This window comes from Gossypium hirsutum, chromosome D11 (genome assembly GCF_007990345.1).
Source record: "Gossypium hirsutum isolate 1008001.06 chromosome D11, Gossypium_hirsutum_v2.1, whole genome shotgun sequence".
Classification (NCBI taxonomy): Eukaryota; Viridiplantae; Streptophyta; class Magnoliopsida; order Malvales; family Malvaceae; genus Gossypium; species Gossypium hirsutum.
The window spans coordinates 18,029,598-18,053,286 of NC_053447.1; the positions used below are offsets into that span (position 1 = coordinate 18,029,598).

The 23,689-nt window shown below is 36.9% G+C and overlaps 3 protein-coding genes across 4 annotated transcripts; all 3 read right to left on the minus strand.

The window, feature by feature from the left end:
* Positions 1-2,392: 2,392 nt before the first annotated feature.
* Positions 2,393-3,595, minus strand: LOC107917479 (disease resistance protein RGA2-like). Its single transcript, XM_016846828.1, has 2 exons — positions 3,313-3,595; positions 2,393-2,535 (listed from the first exon to the last, which is right to left on the minus strand). The coding sequence occupies exons 1-2, from the start codon at positions 3,593-3,595 to the stop codon at positions 2,393-2,395; spliced, it is 426 nt and encodes a 141-aa protein (XP_016702317.1).
* Positions 3,596-4,667: 1,072 nt separating this feature from the next.
* LOC107916652 (putative disease resistance protein RGA1) lies at positions 4,668-9,331 on the minus strand. 2 transcript variants are annotated; one of them, XM_016845971.2, is made up of 2 exons: positions 9,076-9,331; positions 4,668-8,270 (listed from the first exon to the last, which is right to left on the minus strand). In XM_016845971.2, the coding sequence occupies exon 2, from the start codon at positions 8,256-8,258 to the stop codon at positions 4,929-4,931; it is 3,330 nt and encodes a 1,109-aa protein (XP_016701460.2). In that variant the 5' UTR covers positions 8,259-8,270; positions 9,076-9,331; the 3' UTR covers positions 4,668-4,928. The 2 variants fall into 2 exon arrangements, with proteins under 2 accessions (XP_016701460.2, XP_040962284.1); XM_041106350.1 differs by having other exon boundaries at positions 4,668-8,996; positions 9,076-9,287.
* Positions 9,332-19,021: 9,690 nt separating this feature from the next.
* On the minus strand, positions 19,022-20,854 carry LOC107917480 (uncharacterized). The gene is made up of 2 exons (XM_016846829.1): positions 19,704-20,854; positions 19,022-19,541 (listed from the first exon to the last, which is right to left on the minus strand). The coding sequence occupies exons 1-2, from the start codon at positions 20,852-20,854 to the stop codon at positions 19,022-19,024; spliced, it is 1,671 nt and encodes a 556-aa protein (XP_016702318.1).
* Between the last annotated feature and the right edge of the window lie 2,835 nt (positions 20,855-23,689).

A 23,689-nucleotide genomic window follows, 5' to 3' on the forward strand; every position in this document is an offset into this window, starting at 1 on the left:
AGCCTAGCCTTCAACTTGTTCAAGCTTCCATCAGCATACTGTTTGGCTCGATAGACCCATTTCACTCCAATAGTCTTCCTGTTGGTTGGTCTTTCAACTAGATCCCAGTTCTGATTTTTCTCAATCATGTTGATTTCATCTACCATGGCTTGTTTCCAGCCTTGCTGAGCTTCAGCCTCTTCAAAGCAAGTTGGTTCGACTATGGCTACATGAGCTCTTTCATAAATCTTAGCCAATGGTCTAGTGCCCTTGACTAGTTCATCATCAATGTCCATTTCAGGACCATTCTGATCAGTTTCAGCCTGATCTGCTATAAGTTCTTCATAAGCTGCCTTTGGCTCATTCTTTTCTCAGTTCCAGCTCGACATCTCATCAAATACCACATCTCTACTTACAATTATCTTGTTTGTTGAAGGATTCAAAATCCTGTACCCCTTTTTGACTATGTTGTAGCCCACCAGAATACCAAGTTGAGCCCTCTTGGACAACTTGTCACTCTTCACAGCTGGAACATGTACATAACATATGCAACCAAATATTTTCATGTGTGCAAGTGAAGGTTTGAACCCAAATCAGGCCTCAAATGGAGTTTTGGGAGCCAAAGCCTTGATTGGGAGTCTATTTTAGATATACACAACAATGTTAACTGCCTCAGCCCACAAGATTTTGGGCAAATTCTCCTCAAACAGTAGGCACCTGCCCATATCCATCAAGCTCCTATTCTTTCTTTCACTTACACCATTCTGTTTAGGTGTATAAGTGTTAGTAAGCTGATGTTTAATGTCTGCTTCATCACAAAAGGCTTGAAACTGAGCTGAAGTGTACTCAGTTTTATTATCAGACCTCAGGGTCTTAAGTTTGCAGCCTGTTTCAGTTTCTGCAACAGCTTTGAACTTTCAAAACACAGAGGCAACCTTTGATTTCTGTTTTAAAAAATAAATCCAGCAAAATCTCGAGTGATCATCAATAAACAAAATGAAATACCTGCTGCCATTCAATGACTGAGTCTTCATGGGGCCACACACATCAATGTGTACAAGCTGCAGCCTGGCCTGCTTTCTAGCTGACATACCTAACAAACCTTCTCTTTTTCAACTAATTTGATGAAATTCTCAACCAGATCTTCTTTGGTTAGCTGGTCCATTGATTTGTAGTTGGCATGACCATGCCTTTGATGCCAAAGCTTAGATTTATCAGATGAGGCTGTATAGGCTGAGTCTGAGCCATTTATCCAGTCAACAACAAAGCTTTTATCAGCCATAGTGACTAACATGAGCTTAGATCCATTTGGATCACTGATTTGGCACTCCCTACCTTTGAACACTACAGAATAGCCTTTCTCTAGTAGCTAAGCTATGCTGAGTAGGTTTCTATCAATCTCAGGAACCAATAGAACATTTGAGACAAGCTTGTTACCTGTGGGAGTGCATATCAGCACATCTCCCTTGCTTTCTGCCTTAATGAAATGGTCATTTCCTATCTTCACCTTTGTTTTGAAGCTTCTATCAACTGACTTGAAGATTGAAGCATCTGGTGTCATGTGATTTGTGTAACCACTATCTATATAAGCCATCCCTTTGTGACCTTTTCCTTAGTCGCTGAGCATGAAACTGTAAAAACTTGCTCCTCATGGTCACTACCCTCTTCTACTATTCGAGCTTCAACCTTTGGCTGTTGGGGTTGATTCTGCCTTGGTCTGCCCTTGCTTTTGCAAACCTTTTCAACATGACCCATCTTTTTGCAGTATTGGCACTGCACATCTGGTCTAAACTAGCAATTTGCCTCTAGATGACCAGGTCTTTTGCAATGCCTGTAGGGTTGGTCACTTCTTCTTGTAGCATCTGACTTAAGCTTGTCTTTTCAAGTTTTTTTTGCCTTTGTAAGTAGAGGTGGTCGAGGCAGGTTTGGTTTTTGCTTGGAAGGTACCTTCTTGGTGCTCCTCTAGTCTGCTGGCTCTCCTTTGCTCTTGTGCATAAAGAGCATTGATCAGCTCTGTCAATAAGATGCTAGTGAGGTTCTTTGAGTCTTCGAGAGAAGATATTTTTGCCTCATACCTCTCAGGTAAGGTTGAGATCACCTTCTCCACTATTCTTGCTCTACTGAATTGCTCTCCAAGGAGCCTTATGCTGTTCACCACAGCCATAATCCTATCTGAATACTGTTTGACAGTTTCTTCCTCATTCATTTTCAAGTTCTCAAAATCCCTTATCAAGTTCAATAGCTGTTGCTACCTTGTTCTTTTAGTTTCTTGGAACTCCTCTTTTAATCTGTCTCAGGCCTGTTTTGGTGTCTTACAGGCCATGATCCTTGTAAAGATCATATCTAACACAGAGTTTTGAATGTAGGACATGGCCTTGAGCTTCTTGGTCCTTTCATCAGCATGCTGCTTGATCTAAGCCACAGTTGGATTAGCTCTAAGTGGCTCTGGTTCAACATCAGAGTTGATCACTTCCCATAGGTCGAATGCCTGCAGGTAGGTTTTCATTTTGACCACCCATATGTGATAGCCCTCTCCATTGAAGACTGGTGGTGCAGCTGGTTAGAAGCCTGATGAAGCCATCATTTTAAATACTGAACTATAACAGGTCCACTGAGATTATAGCTCTAGATACCAATTGTTAGTGTTAAAAAATGCAAGCAAGTTAGCTGAGACTTAAGTAGCAAGGCTCGAGGCTTGCAGAAGAAACAAACAGGAATTCAAGACAGAAAAGAAAGTAAAAGCAAAGAAAAATGGAGAGTATATGGAAGGAAATCCGATTGAATTCATTCAACTTGAATAATGGCATAAAGCCAATACATAAACCAAGCATTCAACTTGTCTAAATCAGTATATGGTTACCTAATTAATACCTACTACAACTAATCCATTGAAACTTGAAAACAAAGCTTGTACACATAAACAAAGCTTAGTTAACAGCTCAATCACTATCAAATTACATCAAGCATCAACCTAACATAGTTCAAAATGAACTTGAATACATTTCATCAAACTATGGTTACAAAATGAACAAAAAAAAGCAGCTACACCTGCTTCAGGAGCTTCTGCATAGCTTGGCTTGCATGGCCTGCTTCTTGACTGCTCCTGGTGTTACATGCTGACCAAACTTCAACAATTTGCCATCCATAGTCCAATCAACTCGTCCTTTTTCATGACAAAATCTTTAGGAAATATTGAGCAAAATGAAAACCATTATTTTATATAGGGTGGAAGATGCTTATAACTCAACTTCAATACAATCAACGTTCTTTTCCCCTCGTCTTCCAAATCCCACATCTCGCTATCTTTGACACATAACCGTTCGCTTTCCTAACTCTTGAAACACAGTATGCTTCCAATGGCATTTATTGCCAATGGTACCCCTCCACATCTCTGCACAATCTGCTTCCCAATTGTTTCATGGTTGACATTACCTTCATTTATTCCCATTACAAAGGCTCTTTTCTTGAACGAGGACCAAGAATCATCATCTGACAAACATAGCAAGCAATGAAAAGGGACTTTAGCCATTATAAAAGCAACTTTCTCAAGTCGAGTGGTGACAATGACTTCACTTCCTCTTCGTCCACTCTGTAGCGCTTCTTTAGTCTGTCCCATTTGTCATGGTATTCATTCCACACATAATCCAATATGAGCAAAAATCGTTTCCCAACAAACCTCTTCATCCACTCCATAGCGCTTGCTTCAGTCTGTTCCACTTGTCATGGTATTCATTTTGCACATAATCCAATATGAGCAAAAATCGTTTCCCAACAAACTATTCTACTAAGTGCCTTTGCAAGGGATCTAGCTCTGGGATATAGCCTGATTTTCCTTCGATGGACTCCACAATAGTTTTAGTCAACCTTTTTATATCAAAATCATCGGATACGCATAGAAATAAGACAACAACGATAACATAATGTTTTAATTAACTTAATTTATAACTCAAAATAAGTCATCTATATTTTGTTATTTACAAGGGCAAAGAAAAACTCATGAAGTTGTTGGACTCTGATTGAGTTTTTGATACAGCGGAAATTTTTTTGGGTGGCTTTGTTCCAGCCCATTTTAGATGCAGCCATCCTTAGCGTTTTGAGTGCTGTGAGGCTGCTTACTCGTGAAAGCAAAGACATCAAATTAAACCCCCACTCAAGGTTGCAGTTCTAGGCATGGAATGAATATAATACAGAAAAAATCAGAAGTAGCCTAAAGCGCCATGTTCTGACTGTTAATAATCAAGAAGAAAAACAAAATTTAATGCTAAAAAGCTCCAAAAAAAGAATACAAAGCATCAAAATTGGTAATAGTAATACTAAACAAGCCTTACTATATAATTCTTATCAACCATATAAATCATATTGATTTTATAGAGTCCTTAACTGATTGTTAATTTTTTCAATAAGGGCTTTTTCTAATTAAGTCAATCTGGCATTTTCAATAAGGGCATTTTAACCCAAGAAATGTGCTCTGCTATATGATTGATATCCTGAAACGAAGTTGAACAAAACAGTATTTGATGAGCATAAGAATTTAGAAGTAAAATTATTTGACATCAATTTATTCTGTCCTGGTCTTATAGGATAGAAATTGCTCTATCAACTAAATGCAATGTTCTTTTCTCAAATAGCAGAACTGAGCTTTCAGAACTTTCTTGAGAGGTAACATGTCCAATCACCCATCCTGTGAATGTATTAAGACAACCAAATCCTAAATTCATCAAATCAAACCATTTGCGAATGTCCAATGAACTCTGGATAGTAGTGAACATTATTAACAGAAATGGATGAATGAATGATACTGCAGATGTCTTATTCACAAAAATGCAATGCTAAAATCCTTTCTCATAATCCTTGAATGTTATTTGATAATTGCAAGACTTAAGAGATAGCCGATAGACAGGTTCCAAAGCGTTCTTCTTTAGACATAACTTCAATGAACGGAATGTGGGTTATGTTGGGTCAATCCTCTCCTCTTTCTTACATTGCTTTTTCAGATGAGGGCATCCTTCAATCTCCAGCGTTTCCAGTGCCGTGAGGCTCCATACCCCTTGGGGCAATGACATCAAATTACAGCAATACTTAATCTCCAACTGTGAAAGCAAGTTGAGGTGTTGTATCTCATTCGGAAGAGAAATTAATCTCACACAACTCCAAATACGCAGAGATTGAAGAGAAGACAGATGTTGGATACTCTCTGGCAATGAGGTTAACTCTGGACATCCATTGATAAGCAAGTCTCGGAGTGAAGTCAGATATAGCACCCCCTCAGATAAAGAGGCTAATTTCTTACAATTTTGAATCCTCAATGAAGACAAAGACAATAACCCTTGCAATCCATTTGCTGGAAGGGATACAAGGCTGTCACATTGACTTAAATCCAAAGTTTTTAAAGAGCTGATATTTTGTAGTCCTGCAGGCAAGCTTTCAAGTTGTAAGCAACTTTCAAGTTCCAAGTGTTTAAGGGAGGATAGATTATCCAGCATACCAGATAAAGACTTTAGAGTACTTGACACAATCGTCAAGCTGTCAAGGTGCTTCTGATTTTGCAATAGTCCATCCGGTAAATCCGTTAACTCATCAACTTCATTAATCCAGAGAGATGAAAGAATAGTGGCATTCATCATCAAAGATTTAAGTAAAGTAACATTAATTCCTCCAATTTCTAGCTTTTTTAGAGATTGAAGCATTGGCATCTTAACCAACTTGGGACAACATTTGATAGTTAACGAACTTAAGAGAGGAAACTGTTCTCTACCATTCACAGTTGTCCATTCCTCCAAACATGGTGCCATAGCTATTTCGAGAACCTTCAGTGATGGAAAAGAACTTTCCATATCCCCATGGAAGTTGCTGTCAATATACTTCAGAGCACCCATTTCCTTAATAGTAAGGACCTTAAGGAAGCGCAATTTCCCTAGGGGTGGAAGTTGATCGCATATTTCACAATCTTCGAGTGAGATTTCAACAAGGTTTGGTATAAGCAGTTCCATCATCCAATATGGAAACCTATCACCTTGGTAACCAAATATGCATAGCTTCTTCAAGCTAGAATGTGGTTGGAGAACATTAAGAATCTCTTCATCATTTCTATGTTGATGATGACAGGATTCCAAGCTGTCTACTCGCCAAGATAAGCTTAATGAACTTAAATTTTGCTTCTTTTTCAAATTGGCATTTTTAGCTTCTGTTGAACTCTTTATGTTGTGAAGTCCTGTGATGCTCAATTCCCCCACTAGGGCCAACTCTTTCAAGTCATCAATGCCACCACAACCAATATCCTTTCCCACAACAAACATGCTGAGCTTGCGCAAGCATGACAATTGTCCCAATCCAACAGGCATAGAAGTTAGTGAAGAGCAACATCTGAGGTCCAAATACTTCAGATTTTTCAAGTGCCTAGTATCTTTAGGTAACATTTCAAGGCTGTGACAATACTGAAGATTTAGTGTCTGCAAGTTATGAAGGGAGATTGTTGATTCAGGTAGAGTTTTCATATTACCATCATGAAGGCATAGGTATCTCAGCTGTTTCAAACTTTTAAATGCAGTATTGCTAAAAGAATAACCAAAATCCAACACCTTCAGATTTTTTTGTTTACTGATGAATTGGGCAGGATTAGAGAGGTTATAAATACCACAAAAGCTGATCTCATTGCCTAGGATCAAAGAATGCAACGGTTGCAACTTGGACAAGTCCATAATGTTTGTTGATGAACTGCTATTATGAACAAACAAGTGACGTGCAGTTTTTGGTATTTTCAACCTCTCATTGGGCTCAATCACACAGCATTCATGTCCCATAATTGATGTTGCAATGTCATGGATTAAATCATGCATTTTACATGTAACAGTTCCATCAACATCCTCTTTGATCTCTTGGAGAAAGGACCTCCGAGTCAATTCAGAGAATATTTCACAACCCGTATCATGCAAATCCAACAGTCTTCGAGAAGGGATAAATCCATTTGCCATCCATAGTCCTATCAGCTCGTCCTTTACCATGACAGAATCTTTGGGAAATATTGAGCAAAATGAAAAACATTGTTTCATATATGGTGGAAGATGCTCATAACTCAACATCAACACAGCCAAGATTCTTTTTCCCTCATCCTCCAAATCCCATATCTCACTATCTTTGACACATAACCATTCACTTTCTTGACTTTTGGAATGCAGTATGCTTCCTATGGCCGTAATTGCCAATGGTACCCCTCCACATCTCTGTAGTATCTGCCTCCCAGTTGCGTCCAGGTTCACATTGCCTTCTTTTATTCCCATCCCAAAGGCTCTTTGCTTGAATAGGGACCAAGAATCATCATCTGACAAACATCCCAAGCGATAGAAAGGAATTGTAGCCATCATGAGAGCAACTTTCTCAAGTCGAGTAGTGACAATGACTGTACTTCCTCTTGCTCCACACTGTAGCGCTTGCTTCAGTCTATCCCACTTGTCATGGTATTCATTCCACACATCATCCAAAACAAGCAAAAATCGTTTCCCAACAAACATCTCTACTAAGCGCCGCTGCAGGGGATCTAGCTCTTGGATATCGCATGACTTCCCTTCAATGGATTCCACAATAGCTTTAGTCAACCTTTTTATATCAAAATCATCAGATACGCACACCCAAGCTCTCAAATCAAAGGCTTTTGCCATATTTTTGTCATTGTAGACCAATTGGGCAAGTGTGGTCTTTCCAAGACCTCCCATGCCACATATTGCATAAACAGAGAGGTCATCATGATGACTCGCATTGCTAACCAACATACTAACTATCTTTTCCTTCTCATCTGCTCTGCCTAATATTTCCGATTCTTTCACAAGGGAGCTGGTTTGCCTGTCCTCATTCCATTCAATTGCAGCTTCTACCACACACTCTCTCAAGTGAAACTTGCTTTTCTCCTCAGCAATGGCATCTAATTTCTCTCTTGCATTCTTAAATTTACGTGCCATATTTAGGCGAAACACAAGAGGGTTCTGAAGAGAAAAGAAAGTGGATACCTTACTTCTACGCCTCTGAGCTTCAGTTTTGAAGTCATCAAGCACATCTTCCAGATCATAAGCTGCTTGTTTAAGTTTTCCAAGCCAATTCTTGATAGCTTCACTCTTCCACTGCTTCTCCTCGGCATCATGGAGCACAGCTTGGATTGTAGTAAGAGTACTTTCCAGGCTCTGAAGTTCTTTTTTGAGGCTCCCAGCAAGTCCCATCTCCTCCAGGAACAAGGAGTTCAAGTTGTCTAAGATGATATTCACAACAACTGAAACAAGCGCGTCTGCCATATCCACTCTCTCCTAATATTTCACAATCAGCAAAGCAACAACAATTGGAAACTGAAGAAGAATTTAACAACCAAGTGAACAAAGAAAAGTTATTGTTAGAGTTAGGAACCACACGGTATATCTTCAATGTTTTTCTTTTTGGTACAAAGCATATATTCAATGTTTGAAAAAGAAATAAAGCAGAAAGTGTATAAAATGATAGACAAGACTGACTGACTGACTGACTGTGACTACCCACCACGCAATTATGCGGTAAAAGAAAGAGAGTTTCTATGGATGCAGATGCTTTGGCAATTATATGAATTCCTTTGGCATATTCTGAGAAATAGAACCGCTTTCGTGTTTGCATCTACATTTACCTTTCCATTTATATATTTATAAAATAGAGGTTAAGTTACCAACATAAAACTGCAATTGTGAGTAAAACACCAAACACTTCTTAATCTCAACCAAGAAGAATTGCAAGTAAAACATGATCGAGCAAATTAAACTCAATCTTGTTTAAATTTTGAAAAACCCCAAGAAGGGGAAAAAGAAAACTATGCACCGGCACATACTTAATCGAATATTTATATATTTTTTATAATATCTGAATTTAAAAAGTCCGATATTTTTTTATAAAAAAATTAAAGGTAAAGAGAATTCAGATTCAGATACCATCCATTGCCATTCCATCGCCTACTTAAGCAATTCTCTTCTACCTCATAGAAAATACAAAGATTGCCAACGTATGAATTTCTGCAATGATGAAAAAAAGAAGGAAACAGGAATGGTCTCAAAACCTTAGCCATCCACTAAACTTAAAATCTACTAATACCTTTGTTCATAAAACTTCAAATTCCTTCAGCAAAACATATCCTGGACTGATATGATAGGAGTAAAGAAACCAGAATCGGAGAACGGCATGGAAGTCACCCACCCACCTGAAATCAAATCAAAATAATATTGAACTCAAATGGCTATCGCAAAGCTTTGTGGTAGGGTTCAAAGACCAAAAATATCTCATATTTCATTAACAAGTGTATACTGACTAGAAAATGGAAGTTCATATATTTTACAAACCAATGGAAGTTTGAATTTTCACAACATTTTACCGGTAAACTGGCAGCTAGGTTAGTCGAAACTTTTTATTTTATTTTCTTTTTGAACTTTTTTTTATTGGGTAAACTACAAAAATAATCACTTTTGTTTATATTAGATTATATTTTAGTCATTTATGCTTGAAATGTTATGTTATAGTCACTTGTATTATCGTTTTGTTATAAAGTAGTCACTCTATCATTAAGCTCCATTACCTCCTTAACAGCGGTCTTATGTGGTAGTCCAAATAGGTTTTAAATGTCAACTCGAATGTTCAGTTGTTTGGATGAAAATAGGTTTTTAATTAAATAAATTTCAATTGTTAGGATGAAAATATATTTTTAATTAAATAAAATTAATTTGGATTGCCATGTAGGACGTCTAAGTTGGCATTTAAAACCCATTTAGACTACCACGTAGGGTTACCGTTAGGGAGATAACGAAGTTTAACGGTAGAATGACTACTTCATAACAAAATGATAATATAAGTTACTAAAATGTAACATTTCAAATATAAGTGACTAAAATATAATACGAGGTAAACAAAAGTAACTATTTTTATAGTTTACCTTTTTTTTATTTTGCTTTTTGTTTTAGGAAAAAGTAAGTAGTTTTTAAACATTTTTATATGAATAATGTAAGAAAAATTTAATATATATATATCTTTAAATGTTATTTTTCCTAATTTCTTTGACGGGTACATCAACATTTATGGATAAAAACGAGTGCAATATCAAATTATTATAAGGTCGACGTGTTGAGATTTACGAATTTTCTTATCTCATTCTCTTCTATTTGGCGAAAAGTTGTTTTTAAAAAAATCTAACATTCTCTTACCTAAAAAAAATTAATTTTTGTTATTAATTTTTTTATTTTATAATATTATAAATTTAATCTATTTATTTTAATTTGGTCCTTTTTAGTTAATATGTTTTTTCAAGATTTAAAATTTCAATTCTCACAAAACGGTTATTAAATTCATTAAGTCCTGCTTTTTAAAAAATTTGATGTGAAAAACATATTATGATATGTAATATATCAGATCGTTATTGTCGAAACCTTTTTTTTGAAAACCAAAAATGGCTTGTTGACTTTAAAAAAAAATTGGAGTCGCCACCGATCTTTTATTAAGGTGTGATCGGCTCACCATAAAAATAATTCTGGTCTGCAAAATTTGAGAAAACAGGTTCGGGAGTCAATTACGCACGAGGAAGGGTTAGCACCCTCGTGACGCCCAAAAATCGGTACCAAATTTGATTATTTTATGTCCTGATGTCGAAAATTTGAAAAGATTTTAAATAGAAAATTTTAACCCGTGAATGGATTTAAAATGATAAAACATTCTCATTTCAAAGAAATAAAACACCACACCCAGTAAGTTAGGGCACAATATTTTATATCTTCAAAATATTGAATATTGCTTTTTGTTTCAGAAATTCTTATTTCGAGATAACGAAATGTCACGACCAGTAAGTTAGGACCCGACATTTTGAATTCCCGAGAATAAGGTTTTATTTGAAAATTGCAAATTCATTGTAAAATAAATACTTAGCTCGTTAAATTCATTGAAAAAATGATCGCGATCCAGTAAGTTAGGATACAATCTTTCTCGAGAACCATGATTGCTAAATATTTAAAAATTAAAAAAAAATTTAATACTTTCGCGAAGCAAAAATAGATTTTTCTTTAAAAGTATGATAAAATGCTAATGCGTAACATGAAATCATTACTCTAATTTAAAATATACCTATATATGTATACAAAAATTATAAAAAAGAACATAATTATAAAATATAATAAGTAGACATAAAAATAAAAACGTAAGCATAATATATTAATAATTATGAAAATATGGGTATATGTGTATATAAAAATATATGGAAAATATATTTATAAAAGTTTTGAATAATATATATGTGTATATATATATAAAAGCATGTATAAACATATATAGATTATATCAATATTGTAAAATAAAAATGTATATACGTGTATATATATATATATAAAATAATAATAATAAAGTATATAAAAATGTTTAAAATATATACATATAAATATTATCACATAAATGCGCATATAATATATGTATAATAATAATATAACATAATAATAATAAATGCTAATAATAATACAGTAATAAACAATTTAACAGTATTAAAAAACAATAACAAATTAAGGATTAATAATGAAAATAAATAAAATTTAAAGGCTAAATTCGAAAATTGAAAACGTGAAAAGGAGCAAATTAAAACGCGCGTAACATGAGGAGGACCTAAAAAGAAATTTACCCAAACCTCCCAAACACCGCACAGCAATGAGGACCGTATTGAAACAATATTAAAATATGCAGTAAAATTTAAAAGAAACAATAAATTTAATTTAAACAACCCCAAAAAGCAAAGGACCAGTCGCGCGAATGGCCCCTTTTGAACCCTTATAAAATCCCATTTTAAAACCCTAAAGCCATTCCCTCTCTGCCATTTGAAGATTTGTGTCGCAGCCCCTCTCCCTCTCTGCTGCTTCAGACTCCAACGAAGCAAAGAGACCCTCCGACGCCTCTCACAATGGTTAGTCCTCCTCCCCTCACCCTTTTCGTGTTTCGCTCTTAGGAAGAAGGAAGAAAAACCACAAAACAAACAACAACAAAAATAATAAAATAATAAGAGATCTCAGAAAACAAAATTAATCACCTCTCGAATCCTTGCTTTTCTATTTTTCCTCTTTATTTCCTTTAATTCTCAATACCAAAATTTGCTAACCTCCTTTACAGATTTGATTACCCCCTTTATACAACCGAAAACCCCTGTTTTTCGTTTGCCCCCTACCTCCTGTTCGTGGCTTATTTGTTGCAGGTGGATACTAGAGGAGGCGTGCGCGACGTGCGTACGGGGACTGAACATGGGTGAAGACAGTTGCCGCGACGTGGGCAGTTACTGCGACGCGAAGAACATGTGTGGCACGAAGGCTATCTGCTGCTTAGAGTTAGGGTTTGCACACTTGGGCCTTATTAGGCCGAATGTATTAGGATTTAGCCCAAATTTTATTTTGGCTGTATAATGAACTGTCTTTTTATTAAAATTTTTTTTATTTTCTGCTAGGCCCGGGCCCAAAATTGGGTATTACAGCTGCCCCTTTTTGTTCATTGTCGTGTAACGGAAATAGAGCAAAGACTTTAAAATAACCAATTTTGCCCGGTTATGCTAGACTTTGGCGTTCTCTTCTTCAAATAACTTCATTCCATCCTACTGCATCTTCAGAGGTATAAGAACTAGTGTTTTAATCCACTCCACTGCAACATCAGGGAGATAGGACTTAATCTTGTAGCCTCTCAAAAGGATAAAGTTTGCATCTTTAGTCTGCTCCACTGCAACTTCAGGGAGATAAGACTTGTAGCTTAAACTTATTAATTGCGCTGTCGGAGAAAACCAGATCCGCCGCTGTGACTTCAATCCGCTCCACTACACCGCCAGAAAAGTAAGATCCGCCATTGTCACTTCAATCTTTTTAATTGCGCTGTCGAAGAAACCAGATCCGCCGTTGTGACTTCAATCTGCTCCACTACACCGCCAGAGAAGTAAGATCCGTCGTTGTGGCTTCAATCTTTTAAATTGCGCTGTTGGGGAAACCAAATCTGCCGTTGTGACTTCAATCTGCTCCGCTGTACCGCCAGGGAAAGTAAGATCCGTCGTTGTGGCTTTAATCTTTTAATTGCGCTGTCGGGGAAACCAGATCCGCTGTTTTGACTTCAATCTGCTCCGCTGCACAGCCAGGGAAGTAAGATCCGCCGTTGTGGCTTCAATCTTTGAAATTACGCTGTCGGGGAAACCAGATCCGCCGTTGTGACTTCAATCTGCTCCACTGCACCGCCAGTGAAGTAAGATCCGCCGTTGTGGCTTTAATCTTTTAAATTGCACTGTTGGGGAAACCAGATCTGCCGTTGTGACTTCAATCTGCTCCACTGCACTGCCAGGGAAGTAAGATCCGCCGTTGTGGCTTCAATATTTTTAATTGCGCTGTCGAATAAACCAGATCCGCCGTTGTGACTTCAATCTGCTCCGCTACAACGCTAAGGAAATTAAAAATCTACTATTTTCAACCTACTCCATTGCTGCTCAAGGAGATAAGGCTGAAGTTTTATTGGTTTGTTCTCTAGGGAACATGACCTGTAAAATTCAAATTATGAACCTAATTATGCCTAGTGATTAGGATGTCATGATCAAAATGAATCAAATGCTCCTAACTAGATGTGTATGAATGACATTTGAATGAATGTAAAATATTTCGAGAATGATCCCGCTCAGGTTGTCAATACTCAAAACTTATTAAGACTGTATCACTGACGCACTACAATGTCCTCTTGCTCAGCTCGCATATCCAAATAAACGCTTAATCAGATTGCCCCCCACCGTGAACTTCAAAGTTCAATCCACTGGGATGCATCATTTGTACCATCTTTCTCCTACTGTAACCCAAGGGTAGAAAAACCTGGCCTTTTCTCAATCCTTTCCTATCATAAATCAAGGATACATAATGTAAAGCTCTTTGGTCTTTTACACCAATTCTACGGCGCCATGCCAAATGCTCATGCACCAATGAAGGACTTTCTTCTCCACGGGAACCTCTTCCTATCACAAGGTAATCACCGCTTATTTGTTCAATGAGGCTTTGTCACCAGCACAACATCTTGTCATTCTGTTCAATCAATGCTTTTGACAACAAAATCCAAAGAGTAGGTCTTAATTTAGACCATTCCTTATCAGATTTCCAACCTTTAAACCTAGTGCGTTCTGAACAATAGTCCTGTTTCAAGTTACTGTATCATTTAGAAACTTTCAAAGTAATATGCAAAATTTCCCTTATAAAAGTAGTATTATCCTATTGCCCCAATGAAAAATGCTTGAACAAGACTATCAAAATGGACAAGATGAAATTCATTAAGAATAAAGCTCAAGATGAGTAGATTACAAAGAATAGTAAGAAGAAAAGAGGAATGGATTGGAAACATGAATCTTGAAAAGGAATAAAGTATTCCAAGATATAAATACTGAGAAGATTAGGTGCCCCAGATATCGCAGTTTGAACTTCTCTGCACAAACCTCCTGAAGACCACTTTGAATCCGTCATGTACTTTAGAAGGTCTTACAGTATTCTGTCAAAGCCCCAAGATGTTGCGTCTCCTTTCCCACTGATTCAACCATTGCAAGATCACCAGATGCGTCATCTGATCAGCATTTGAGCCGTCCTTTTTCGGGTTTTCAACTCAAATCCCCTTTGGTCTCAAAGTGCCTTTTACAGGTTTTCACATTGGCCTCTCCTATTTTCTCTCTCTCTTCTCTTATTTTTTCTCTCTCTTTTTTTTAAAATAATTTTTTTAAGAAAAGTATTTCTTAACCGCATCCGAGTTTACAGGGTTTGGCAAATCTTTACCATCCATCTCACTCAAAATCAAAGCTCCCCCTGGGAAGGCTTTCTTTACAACATATGGACCTTCCCAATTCGGCATCCATTTCCCTCTGAAATCCTTTTGTATAGGAAGGATATTTTTCAACACTAGCTCTCCCTCATGAAATTCTCTGAGACAAACCTATTTAATGTAGGCTCGCATCATCCGCCTTTGATACATCTGACCATGGCGAACAGCCTTTAGCCTTTTCCCTTCAATTAAGTTCAATTGATCGTAATGAGATTGACCCATTCTGCCTAATCTAGTTTCAACTCAGATAATACCTGGAGAGAGGGAATTTCTATCTCAATAGGTAAAACCGCCTCCATCCCATAAACCAAAGAGAAATGTTTTACCCCAGTCGAAGTCCTGACAGACGTTCTATAAGCAAAAAGAGCGAATGGTAATTTTTCATGCCAATCTTTGTAAGTCTCAGTCATCTTTCCTACAATTTTCTTGATATTCTTATTGGCCGCTTCTACTGCACCATTCATCTTTGGGCGGTATGGCGACGAGTTATGATGTCTGATCCCGAATTGACTGCAGACCTCCGCTATTACACTATTATTCAAATTCAACGCATTATCAGATATGATCCTCTCAGGCATTCCATACCGACATATGATTTCTTTTTTCAAGAATCTGCTAACTGCTGACTTCGTCACATTTGCATATGAAGCAGCTTCCACCCATTTGGTAAAGTAGTCAATAACCACAAAGACGAAGTGATGCCCGTTTGAAGCCTTTGACAATATTGGCCCAATGACGTCCATACCCCACATAGAGAAAGGCCATGGAGAAGTCATAACATGAAGAGGTGAAGGAGGTGCATGCCTTTTATCGCCATAAATTTGACATTGATGGCACTTCTTAGCATAACTAATGCAATCCCTTTTCAAAGCAGACCAATAATACCCAAATCTCATGACCTGCCTGGCCATTGTGAAACCATTTGCATGTGTTCCACAGATGCCTTCATGGACTTCTTCTAGAATTTTTCTAGCTTCCACTGCGTCCACACATCTTAGCAGTACTTGATCCTTCCCTTTTTTGTACAGGATTTCTCCATCTAGAACATAGTCAATAGCCAATCTTCTCAGTGCTCTCTTATCATTCTCTGTTGCCTGATCCGGATACTTACGATTCTTTACATATCGCAAGATATTCAAATACCAAGGATGGTCATCCTTTTCCTCTTCCTCAACATTATAACAATGACCCGGGGTTTCAGAAATACTCATCTGAATAGGCTTCATACCCTCTAACCTATTCACTCAGATCATAGAGGCTAAGGTAGCCAACGCATCAGCCATCTGATTCTCATCCCGTGGAAGATAATAAAAAGTAACAACATCAAACTCATCCATCAATTCGAGAACCATCTTTCGATAACTGATTAGTTTAGAGTCCCGTGTCTCCCATTCTCCTTTGAGTTGATATATCACTAGTGCAGAATCCCCATACACTTCTAACACTTTGATTTTACGCTCGATGGCTGCACCAATGCCCATAATGCACGCTTCATACTCTGCCATATTATTTGTACAATCAAAATCCAGTTTGCTAGCGAAAGGATAATGATCTTCACTTGGAGATATTAGGACTGCCCCTATTCCATTACCCACAGCATTTGAGGCTCCATCAAAATTTAACTTCCACACCTGATCCATTTGGGAATTTCCTTCAGTAGTTGCCACATACATCAAGTCCTCTTTTGGGAAATCAAAGTTTAAAGGCTCATAATCCACCAAGGCTCTGCTAGCTAAAAAGCCAGCTATTGCGCTCCCTTTCACAGCCTTCTAACTCACATACACTATGTCAAATTCAGAAAGCAAGATCTTCCATCTAGACATCCTCCCATTCAAAGCAATCGACTCCATCATATACTTTAAGGGGTCTAACTTTGAAATTAGCCATGTCGTATGATACAACATATATTGCCGTAGTCTTCGAGTTGTCCAAACCAAAGCACAACATAACTTTTCAATAGCCGAATATCTCGCTTCACAATCTGTGAATTTCTTACTGAGATAGTATATTGCCCTTTCCTTTCTCCCTGTCTCATCATGTTGGCCTAACACGCACCCCATGGAATTGTCAAATACTGTTAAATACAGTATTAACGGCCTATCCAGATTAGGTGGTGATAGCACTGGAGGATTAGACAAATATTGTTTTATTTTGTCAAAAGCCTTCTGGCATTCTTCATCCCATACGCCCGGATTATGCTTCTTTAGAAGACGGAATAGGGGATCACATTTCTCAGTCAGTTGTGAAATAAACCGAGAAATGTAATTTAACCTTCCCAAAAAACCCCTTACTTCCTTCTGTGTGTGCGGTGGAGGCAAATCTCGTATTGCCCTGACTTTGTCTGGATCAATTTCAATTCCTTTCCCACTGACTACGAAGCCCAAAAACTTCCCCGACCTAGCTCCAAAGGTGCACATTGTTGGATTAAGCTTGAGCTAGAAATTTTTTAGTCTCAAAAATAATTTTCGCAGAACTTGAACATGCTCTTCTTCCGTTCTGAATTTTGCAATCATATCATCAACATAAACCTCAATCTCCTTGTGCATCATGTTATGAAACAAAGTTACCATAGCTCTTTGATAAGTTGCCCCCGCATTCTTTAATCGAAATGGCATCACTTTGCAACAGAACGTTCCCCACAAAGTGATAAATGTGGTCTTTCTTATATATTCTGGATGCATCTTTATTTGATTGTATCTAGAAAAACCATCCATGAAAGAAAACAATGAATAGCCTGCAGTATTATCTACCAAAGTATCAATGTGAGGCAACAGAAAATTATCTTTTGGACTGGCCTTTGTTCAAATCCCTATAATCTACACACATTCGTACCTTCCCATCTTTCTTAGGGACAGGGACAACATTAGCTACCCATTCTGAATACTTAACTTCTTGCAAGAACCCAGCATCGAACTGCTTTTTGACTTCTTCTTTTATCTTTAGCACAATGTCAGGCCTCATTCTTCTAAGCTTCTGCTGAACTGGCTTGCAATCCTCTTTTATGGGAAGACGGTGCACCACAATATCAGTGCTTAACCCAGGCATATCTTGATATGACCATGCAAAGACATCTTTGAATTCCCGGAGTAATTCAATGAGGTCCTGCCTTGTCTTGGCAGAAACGTCAGTTCCGATCTTTACCTCTTTTCTCTCCTCTAGACTCACAATCTCCAATGATTCTTTATGAGGTAAGATTTGCTTATCCTCCTCTTCTACCATTCTCAATAAGTCCAGAGATACATTACAGTCTACGTCATCTCCAAAATTCGGTGATCCCTCTAAACACCTGTTTTGTTCAAAAGGTGATTCTGAGTCTGGAGCAGCGTCATTCATATCATTGATATCTGGGGACCTATGATAAGTGCCAAAGAATATACAAAGAATGTATGAATTTATGAACAAAATATGATTATGAAATGAATAAAAGAATGAAAGAACAATTACTTGAAAAAAGAATAAAAGAATACTGGCTCAAAAATGCATACGAAAACGTGTATTTATTGAAATTATAATATTCATCATGTGCATAATCAATAAAGAAATTATATTTTAAGTTAAAACAACAAGGATGTTCTGCATATTTATTCTGAACAAGTTCTAAAAACTACAGGAATCTCTTCCACAGTCCAATTGTTCAGATCACTTCCAGGCTCGTAAGGGCGAATCTCTAGCAATGTCTCTTTTTCCTCTGTGTCTAGGGCATTGACGTAAACATCTCTTAATACTTCTTCAACACCTTCCACTTCAAGCACTCTTCGTTCCGGATGAATAAACCCTCCTGACATGAAAGTCTTGGATATGTGAGGAAAAACCATAGGCTCCCACCTAACTTCATTTCCACTCAGGCGTGCCCTTCTTCTCTCCTGTCTTCTCTCTATTTCATTTCTTATTTGTTTTATATCTGGTCTATAGCCCAAACCAAAACGATCAAACTTTTCTTTCATTGTTGGTGCTTCAACTCCTTATTGCAAATATCTTCCCAATCCTTTTCCGGGTACAGCTCATTTTCCCACCATTAATTGAAGGCCCATTCTTGTAGTCCTGGATATCTTCGGTACTGGAATTCTATTCCCCTTAGCAATAAATGTTGTATTTACGAACTCTAAAGATCGAAAAGAGCATTCCACCGCTTCTTCATCAATCTCCACGTATGGTGCATCACTGGTTACTAATGCATAATACTCTCATCAGCATTTATTGTCACCAATCATCCCTCTGACACTAACTTTAACTTCTGATGTAGCGATGAAGGCACAGCCCCTGCCGAGTGTATCCAAGGTCTCCCTAATAAGCAGTTATAGGAAGGCTTGATGTCCATTACAATGAAATCTACTTCATAAGTATCCGGGCCAATCAGCAACGGTATCTCAATTCTCTCCAAAACCTTCCTTTCCGTTCCATCGAACGCCCTTACCACATTTTGACATGTTTTCATATGTGAGCTATCTACAGGTAACCTATTGAGAGTAGATAAGGGCTGTACATTCAATGTAGACCCATTATCAATTAAAACTCCCGACACCAAGCTTCCTTTACACCGAGCAGTAATGTGCAGAGCTTTTGTGGACCTCATACCTCCAGATGGTATTTCATCATCATTGAAGAAGATAAAATTATCAGCGCTTATATTGTTGACCAACCGATCCAATTGGTTGATAGAAATATCACTTTCCACGTAAGTTTCATTTAATGCCTTCATCAGCGCATTTCGATGCACCTTTGAACTCCTAAGCAAAGTTAACACAGATATAAGAGCTCGCTATTTATGCAGTTGCTCTACAACACTATACTCACTGTGTTTTAAAAATTTCAAGAATTCAGTGGCTTCTTCTTCCTTTATTGGCTCATTAATCAATGACCTTAATTCAGCCTTCTTCTCTTTCTTTTACTCTGCTGCAAGGACTTTTCCCTCCACCGATTCTGTTTCAGTATTGATCCAACCACAGTACTCTTCAATATTCGTATAAAAACCCGTCTTTTGGTTTTTTTCCACAACACTAGCTGAAGCTTCTATCCCCGAAATTGCTACCTCGCACTCATAATTCCAGGGGACCTTCTTGTTATTCTTATACGAAAACTTCATCGGCTTTTGAATAACAATCTTCGGAGTCACCTGTGCCCTAACTTCAACCCTAGAGCGTGAGATGATAATCTTTGGCAATCTCGTCTCTAACTCCGGTACGCATATATTTCCTTTTCTTTCTTCTTCTTCAAAAAACTCCATTTCTCCACTATCCATCATACTCTGAATCAGAGGTCTGAACTTCTCACATCTTTGAATTTCATGTCCCACATCATGATGGAACTCACAATAATTTTGAGTCTTGCCACCCTCCACAAAATCTGAAACAATTAATCTTCTTCTTACCATTTCCTTCCAAACCCTCCTCAAAGGGATCTTTACCTCAGCAATATTCTCCTTGACCCTCTTCCCCGTAGCTTCACCTACCATGTTTACCCCTGCATTAGTATGTTTGGGTAATGGATTTTTCGTACCTGATGAATCATCTATCTTGACAACGCCCATCTGAATGAGCTTCTCAACAAGTTTTTTAAAAGTAGTACAATACTCTATGGAGTGCCCCGTAACTCCTGCATGGTAATCGCATTGTGCATTTGCGTCATACCATTTAGGATATGGAGACTGTAAAGGGGTCAAATAAAATGGGGCAACAACGTGCGCGTTGAATAAATTTTGATACAAGTCTTTATATGACATAGGAATAGGTGTAAACTGAGGCCTCTCATTACTTGGCCTCGTACCAGATTCCTGTTTTGATGAACCCGATTGACCTGTCACTACATTCTTGGGCTGATTCACCGTAATTGACTTATTGTATCTATTCACGTTGTTTACCTCACTTTCTTTTTTCTTTGAGTTTTGCCTTCTGCTGTTATCTCCAACATCAATCTTCCCACTCTTTACAGCACTTTCAATCATCTCACCACTCATGACAATGTCAGCAAAGTTTTTCGTGGCACTGCCTAACATGTGTGTGATGAAAGGGGCCTTCAGCGTATTAACAAAAAGCATTGTCATTTCTCTTTCAATGAGCAGTGGTTGGACCTGCACCTCTGAGCGTATTGTCTAAAATCTTCATTCGACTTTTTCTCCATGTTCTGTAAAGTAATCCTATCAGGAACCATTTCTGCCACATGACCGTACTGCTTCATAAAAGCCTATGCTAAATCCTTCTAGGAGCTTATCTTAGCACGACTTAATTGATTATACCACTTTGACGTAGCTCCCGTGAGGCTATCCTGAAAATAGTGTATCAATAACTGGTCATTATTGACATACCCAGTCATTCGCCTACAAAACATAGTAATGTAGGCTTCAGGGTAAGTGGTCCTATTATACTTATCGAAATTCGATATTTTAAATTTGTACGGAAGTACTAAATCCGGTACCAAACTTAAATCGTTAGCATCAATCCCGTGGCATCTTTCAGTAGTTTTCATCACTTTGAATTTCTCCTCAATCCACTTCCATCTTTCTTCCAATTGCTTTGGTAATTATTCTTTTGTTTTCTCTTTTTCAACTGCTTCATCGAAATCAGGAACAATAGGATTGGCAAGATTATTCTCAGGACTGGAGCCTGATCCGGCCTGAAAATTCATCGATCTTGAAGCATCAGCTTGAAATTGCTGAGGCCTAATCGTAACAGAAGATTTACGCGGGTACACTTCCGCTTGGTGCTGCACATGTAGAGGAGTGAAGCCTGGAGGATACTGGAGTCCATGCTCGCCTTCCTCTTCCATATTTGTTACAGGGCTCTTTCCCTTAACTTTCCCTTCGGTCAACAATCGCGTTAACGTTGTCATCTACTTCCTTGTGATTCCTCCATTTTATTCATCAAACTTTGTTGAATCTTCTCGAGTTGTTCCTTCATTTGCTGCTGAAGCTGATCTTGCATTTCTTTTTGGAACCCTTCGAGCTTTTCCAACCTTTGGTCCATATTTTTTAATTTCACTCTTGTACCGTAACGGTGCTGAGTTGGCTGGCTAGATTCCAGGTTAACTGAGGAATGATTTTGATTAATCAGAACCCTTTGATAATTTTTAATGCATGTAATGCGATGTATGAAAATGAATGCAGAAAAGGCATTGATTCTAATTTCAATTACTTTCAGAAACTTTATTAGAAAATAAATCTCTTTACATAGAATGGGCTACAAATATGGCTTTGCCCTAATACTTAAGACCCTTATCTTTTTAAGCAACGATGCTAATTCTTGTCCCCGATCTGACTCTAGCTCATACTTCACGCTCAACGTGTCAGCTTGTACGACCAAGGTTTGCAAGTGATCTGCTACCTCCCGAATCTGGATCACAGTGTAACAACCCGGTTTTGACTCTAATCGGACATAGTGGTTTCGGGACCACAAGTCCGAGTCAAAAAAATATTTTAATATTATTTTGTGTGTTTATTATGTGTGAATTTAATTGTGTGAAATTTTCGTGTTTTAATTTTGTCATTTGAGTGTCCGATTAAATAAAAGGATTAAATCGCTTAAAATAAAAATTTAGGGGTTAAATCTAAAAGTACCTAATTGTTGTTGTCTTTTTAAAATGGGGGATTAATGATGCAATTAGACTAAAACATAGATAGTGGGTGGCAAAGGACTAATATAACCTTATTATATATGTTTTGTTTATTAATTATTAAAGGTTAAATAAGTAAATTAATAAATAATGTATAATATAATAAAACAAAACATAAAACAAGCCATTATCATCTCTTTTGTTGGCCGAATGTTGCAAAGAAAGAAAAACATCCATGGCATTTAGGGTTTCGACACTTTACTAGCTTGATTAAGGTATGAAATTGTTTCGGTTTTTGATAATTTTTACGTTTTTGAGATCGTTGCTTTGAATACTTCAAAACCCATGTATTAATTTTGTGAATTGTTGATGATTTTGAAATGTGCCATTGATGAATGTTTGAGTTTTATCATGTTAGTTGATGAAATATGAAATATATGTGTTAGATTAACATGTTTTGTCTTTAAATTTTTAGTGAATTTGTGTAATTAGAGTTAAATTGTGAAAATAAATTTTTGAAGGACTAAAATATGAAATAAATGCAATGTGTGGACTTGTATGAGAACTATGAATATTCGGCTCTTGTGTGGTATGGGCAAATTTTGTGTATTTTGTGTTTTGTGCAAAAAGGACTAAATTGCAAAAAGTGCAAAATGTTAGGGGTAAAATGGTAATTTTCCCATTTATGTATTTTTCAACTTAATTGAATGTTTTGATGAATAAAAAAAAGTTAAATTTGATTATGTTTAGATCAAGAAACGAAGAAAACGAATTTGGATTGGGGAAAAACGAAAGTAATCGAATAGTCGATCGTGTCCGCTGATATCCGAGGTAAGTCTATTAGCAATTAAAATTTATTATGTTAATATTTATTCATGTATACTAATTGTATTTGGAGTTGAGCTATAATTAAAAGTATATTGATTGAGTAAATTTTTAAGTATGGATGATATTTATATATATAGAATGTTCGAATATAAAAGTATAATCTTGTATAGATTTATGGGTTGAAATAAAGGTAAGAAATGTATAAGAGTATAGTTGATATTCGAATAAGCATGTATATATATATGTATATATATATAATGCTAAAATATATATATATATATAGAAAAGTTATTGAAATTAGTTAAAGTATGAATATTGCATAGGTATAAATTCTTGATTTTAATTAAAGAATTGTATAATATATATGTGTATAAACTCATGGATTTATTTGAAGTTATGTAACCCATAATTGTAAGAGAAGTTTTAAATAGATATGTACATGTGAATTATAATTTATATATATATGCTATTTTTGAATAAGCATGCTTACATATATGTATAT